This window comes from Centruroides sculpturatus, unplaced genomic scaffold (genome assembly GCF_000671375.1).
Source record: "Centruroides sculpturatus isolate CEXI.00-Female unplaced genomic scaffold, Cexi_2.0 scaffold1978, whole genome shotgun sequence".
NCBI classification, from domain to species: Eukaryota; Metazoa; Arthropoda; class Arachnida; order Scorpiones; family Buthidae; genus Centruroides; species Centruroides sculpturatus.
Genome location: NW_019386198.1, coordinates 87878 through 92889, shown reverse-complemented (window position 1 = coordinate 92889; position 5012 = coordinate 87878). Strand labels below are relative to the sequence as shown.

General features: G+C 41.0%; 1 protein-coding gene across 2 annotated transcripts; it reads left to right on the top strand.

Annotated features, from left to right (window-relative positions):
• Nucleotides 1-321: 321 nt before the first annotated feature.
• LOC111614047 (FH1/FH2 domain-containing protein 3-like) lies at nt 322-4950 on the top strand. 2 transcript variants are annotated; one of them, XM_023355427.1, is made up of 11 exons: nt 322-685; nt 1051-1209; nt 1621-1806; nt 1885-2004; nt 2265-2426; nt 2498-2613; nt 2848-2922; nt 3025-3217; nt 3297-3444; nt 3985-4149; nt 4281-4950. In XM_023355427.1, exons 2-11 carry the CDS (start codon nt 1174-1176, stop codon nt 4349-4351), a joined length of 1272 nt encoding a protein of 423 aa, XP_023211195.1. In that variant the 5' UTR covers nt 322-685; nt 1051-1173; the 3' UTR covers nt 4352-4950. The 2 variants fall into 2 exon arrangements, with proteins under 2 accessions (XP_023211195.1, XP_023211193.1); XM_023355425.1 differs by lacking the exon at nt 322-685 and having other exon boundaries at nt 744-1209.
• Nucleotides 4951-5012: the final 62 nt, after the last annotated feature.

Below are 5012 nucleotides of genomic sequence, written 5' to 3'. Positions count from 1 at the left end.
CGTAGGACGTGGAATTCATATAAAACGGAAAAATCAACAGTGTTATAGGGGGGTCAACTGTAGTTAATTTGGCACTCTACCACTGTAGAGGTTTGGTTTATTTGTATTCGGCAACGTGGCACTTGAGAAATCTACCGAGGGGAGGACTTTTTATGAGAAACTACACCGAAAACTCCACACAGCCAGGCCCACGACCAAACCACCAGTGTTTTTTGGTTTTCGTTCGGATAATAGTGGGCACCACTCTGGAGGACCCGGAATACGAAAGGATCCAGGAATTTTTCCTGGGTGACGTGTCCGGATATGTCGGATCCGTCCCTCATCACCCGTGAATCTGGCCGAACCTGTAATGGGTTTGCTAAGAGAGAACTGCTTTTATTGTCATACCCACTTAACACGGATCCTCAGAAATAATGGCTGCACGACTCTCGAATATAGCTTATATATTTTTTCGTACCAGGCAATAAGTTATAGAAAATATAAACCCAATTTTACGTAAATAAAACCGTAAATCGGGGGAGATTAAGAGTATACTGTATCGATATAAAACTGTAAAGAAGAATTTGCAGGAATATAAAATAAACAAATGCATGGTTTCTAATTGGTCTAATTTTTCTCTTGGATATTTGCTGCCATTTACGCCCCCACACCAACTGACATTTCGACATTTTCTCGTGTCTAGGAGGTAAGAGAATTTTCCACTCAATGTAATTAACAAGTTTTATATAAATAACTTCTTTAATTAGTTTTATTCATTTACGAATCTTTCTAAAACTAGCGCTTAATTAAACCGTTCGAATTTAATAAATTTAAATGTTTTCGGGGTTCCTGATTTTTCGTGAAATTTGCAATACGTTAGAACTTCGCTTTACGACGTCCCTCTTTAAAAATCCCCATTCTTACTGCGGTAAAAATTGTCGTATTTTAGCTACGGTAGTTGAAATGTGCACCAATGGGGCAACTTAATACATATTTTCTGGGTAGTTGGCATCTAAATGAACGCTTTATTCTGTAATGGAATGAATTTAAAATACTTTTTTTTTAATTTAGAAAACTCAAGAGAGCGGAAAAAAGAACGAAATTGTAGTATTGGATACGAAACGTTCGAATGCCATCAACATCGGTCTGACCAAGCTTCCGCCTCCGAGGACCATTAAAACGGCCATTCTCAAAATGGACAGCATCATCATGAACAGGGAAGGAATCGAAGTAATGAGTTCTTCCTTTGTCTTTTTAGTAGTAGTAATTTTATTCTGTTTCTCCGCATTCCGAAAATATTCTCGAAGTACCCGTTACTAAAACAGGAGGCCTTCTAATTACGGTGTGGTTTAATATCGTACAACAAAGCATCCTCTCTTAGCAACCTCCCACGGGCGTTTTGTAAGGGAAGGATGCATTGTTGTATGATATTAAACCCAGGAGGCATCCCCCTTTGCAATCGTCCACGGGCGATTTCAGTGAGGTGCCTCCCAGTAAGACTTTATACAGGAATTGTCTCCTATTTAGACGTTAGACACTCGAAGAAAACTCCATTAACAAAATAGACAAGCAAATGCCTTGTTGAAAGAGAATAACCACAATAATTCAATAGAATTTAGAATTATTTATGTATTTAAATAGAAAATTCTGACGACCATGATGCCGACAGAAGAGGAGAAAACGAAAATAACAGAAGCTCAAATGGCCAATCCGGACGTACCTCTGGGTTCCGCCGAGCAATGTCTGCTCATTCTATCTTCTATTAACGAATTAGAAGCCAGGTTGAAGTTGTGGGCTTTCCGCCTGGACTACGACACTATGGAAAAGGTGAATTCTTAAAAGTCCTATTGGTATTTTGCTGTACGTACTTTGCACCGTTACATATAATTGATTATTATATATTAGGAAGTTGTGGAACCATTGATGGATCTGAAACAAGGAGTTGAAGAAATAGAGAAGAGCCAAACATTCCGGTCAATTTTGGCAACACTTCTCTCCATTGGCAACTTTTTAAATGGAGTGGAGGTAAGTAATGTTCAGTGGCACGTTATCCTATGGGCAAAAATGGCAATTGCCTAGGACTGTCAACGACAGGGTGCCTCAAACCAATCTTTTATAAGAAAATATTTCCCAAAAAACTTCTCACACGTAGAAAAATGTATGAAGTCAATAATAATAATAATAATAAATTCTGGTGAGGGAGTATTAATCCACCCACGTGTACTAATCTGGCTTAACAGTTATTCAAATATTACCCTGTTTACAATTGGTATAAACATTTTCAGGCCAGGGGCTTCAACATAGAATATTTAGCAAAGGTTCCCGAAGTGAAAGACACTGTCCAGAAGCATTCTCTTCTTCATCATCTGTGCCAGTTCGTCATGGAGAAGTTCCCTAATTCGACGGACTTGTATTCGGAATTGGGTTCTGTGGCCAGAGCATCGAAGGTAAATCCTATTTCCGTGTCAAAAATGTCACGGACTAAGACTTTGAAGTATTGACTGTTTCGTTGTTTCAGGTGGATTTCGACGAGGTGAACAGGAATTTAACTAAAATGGAGAACGAGTGCAAGGCATCTTGGGACTATCTGAAAGTAATCGCCAAGCACGACGGCTCCACCTCCATGAGAGTCAAGTGAGTAGTTACTTTTTTTTTTTTTATCTGTCAGTCGAGTGGTCGAAATTGTTGGTTCGTCGTCTCCTAGGTGCTTACTGTGGAGGACATCGCGCCAACTTGGCACCGCTCGTATCACTCCAGACTAATCATTAGGCTCGAAAATAGCCATTCTTTCGCTCATTTTTCCTTTCGAAATACGAGAGGATCGCTGGACACATTTCCAGTTGACCATTTATTTACTTTTCCATTTAGGATGGCGGAATTTTTAGCCGAGTGCGCGGAAAGGATCATCATCTTAGGAATTATCCAGAGGAGAGTACTTAATAGGTAAGTAAATAGGCTATCCACGCAAATATCCAGAATAGTGAATATCTGTCGAAAGGCGACGTGGATTCCGAATTCGATTTCCACCGTTATCTTCTTATCCAGGTTCTATAAGTTGCTGGTGTATTTCGGTTTCGTCGCTCACACCATAAAAGACGTCAAAGTCAATCACATCTGCAAAATTATATGCGAATTCGCTCTGGAATACAGGACGACCAGAGAAAGGGTGATCCAGCAGATGGAGAAAAAAGCAAGTCACCGCGAACGTAACAAGACCAGAGGAAAAATGATTACCGAAGTAATTGATCGCTTCCTTTCTGACGTTTTCCGATTGTCCGCCGTTGGTCCAATTCCAATTTTTGTTGTATTTCGAACAGACGCCAAAATTCCGAACCAAAGAGCAGCAGGCTGACCGGGAACTCAGGCAGATCCTGAAGAACGGAAACGTGGAAAACGAAGAATCCAGGTCACACAAGTGGGATAAAATGTTACCCGGAAGTAAAGGGCGACCGAAACTCGTTCCTGGTAAGTAGAGGTCGTAGCTGTTCCTAAGACTCAAACGAATTCGATTTGTCTGTAACACAAATTTGTGTCGCTGCAAACTCGGAAATGTTAAGCGGCAGACCACCAGTGGCACGTTATCCTATGGACGAAAAGAATAATTGCCCGGGGACCCCTATCAACAGGAGGGCCGGACTAATCTTTTATAAAGTCAATACTGTAGTAAGAATATCGAAACTTAAATTCCGGCCATATCCGGGGATCCTAGATTGCCAATTTGGCACAAGCGCGGGGTGCACTGGCACAGCGCAAAGGCCGCGTTAAAAAAACGAACCAGGATACCGGGAAAATTTTTGAATCCCCCGAACGAAGTCAACACTGTGCGCAGAACTCCCTAATTCAAATTTGCCCCACGAAGCTATAATGTGCCACTGCAGACCACAGATCATATCGGGAGTGCATGATCACCACCATAAGTCACACGCCAAGCGATCCTAAGCGAAGTTATTTTGTGACGTAATATACTTTTTTTACGATATTTCAATATTTAAATTTTCTTCCGAGGTGTGGGACATAAACCCGGAAGACACGGACCCGTCCTCAGAGACGAAAATCTGACTGATGCAGATGACGAAATACTTGAGAGTCTGGTGAAGACTGCCACCACGCAACCCACCCGAACGGAACCCAGAGTCAGGAAGAAGGCTCGTTACGGCGATAGAAAGTCACGTGAGTTCAAAATATTAACTTAGACGTCATTCAAACACAATACTAGTGACGTGCACTGGTAGAATGTAGATTTTAGGATGTTCTGAAAATAACAGTTTTTCATTAATGACGGGTCCAATTTACAATTTCAGTTCGTCGAACCCTGAAGAGCGGACTGGATTTGCCCGAAGAGAATAAATATTCGACCAGACCTTACACCTGAATCTGTACCCCCTCTGGATTCTGACGTAGGGGTTCTGCCTCCAGAGCAGCGGAACCTCGGGGGGAGTGAATTTTCCCGGGTTGGAGTCGGCTCGACCGTCGATACATACACACACAAACAAACAAACACACACACACACGCACTGATCTAAAGTGTAGCGCAATTGTTCTTATTGTTAGTTCTATGGCTATTAATTATTATTATTTTTTGTTTTTATAAATTTAAAATATTTTAGAGCCGGAAGTTCTCTACATAGATTTTTTTAATTTATTTATAACCGGGCGACCAGAGTTCTATTGTATTTAAGTTTTTATTAAAGCGTCGCGTCGCCCCCCGTGTGTATATATACGTGCGTCCGATCGTACTTTCTGCCTCGTTTACGTCACGTGCGTGTTTATCACCCGGATTTTGCCATTGTCGAATTTCCCGCCGTCGCGCGCGACCTGACGACCAAATGTACTTTTTGGACGTGTAAATAAAAAGAAATTCTAAATAATTGTTCTCCATCAGAAATAATGGAAAGTGAATAAATCTGTTTCCAGACTCCAAAACACTACACATTTCGATAAACAGTATACAAGTCGACCCCCCTATAACACTGTTGATAATTCCGTTTTATATGAATTCCATGTTGTACGAGTCACTTAGATTTTACAAATAT

Coding starts and splice junctions, on each gene's coding strand:
- LOC111614047 (XM_023355427.1), top strand. CDS start 1,174: ATGGACAGCATCATCATGAACAGGGAAGGAATCGAA. Junction 1,210..1,620: donor TGAACAGGGAAGGAATCGAA/GTAATGAGTTCT, acceptor GTATTTAAATAG/AAAATTCTGACGACCATGAT. Junction 2,614..2,847: donor TCCACCTCCATGAGAGTCAA/GTGAGTAGTTAC, acceptor TTTTCCATTTAG/GATGGCGGAATTTTTAGCCG.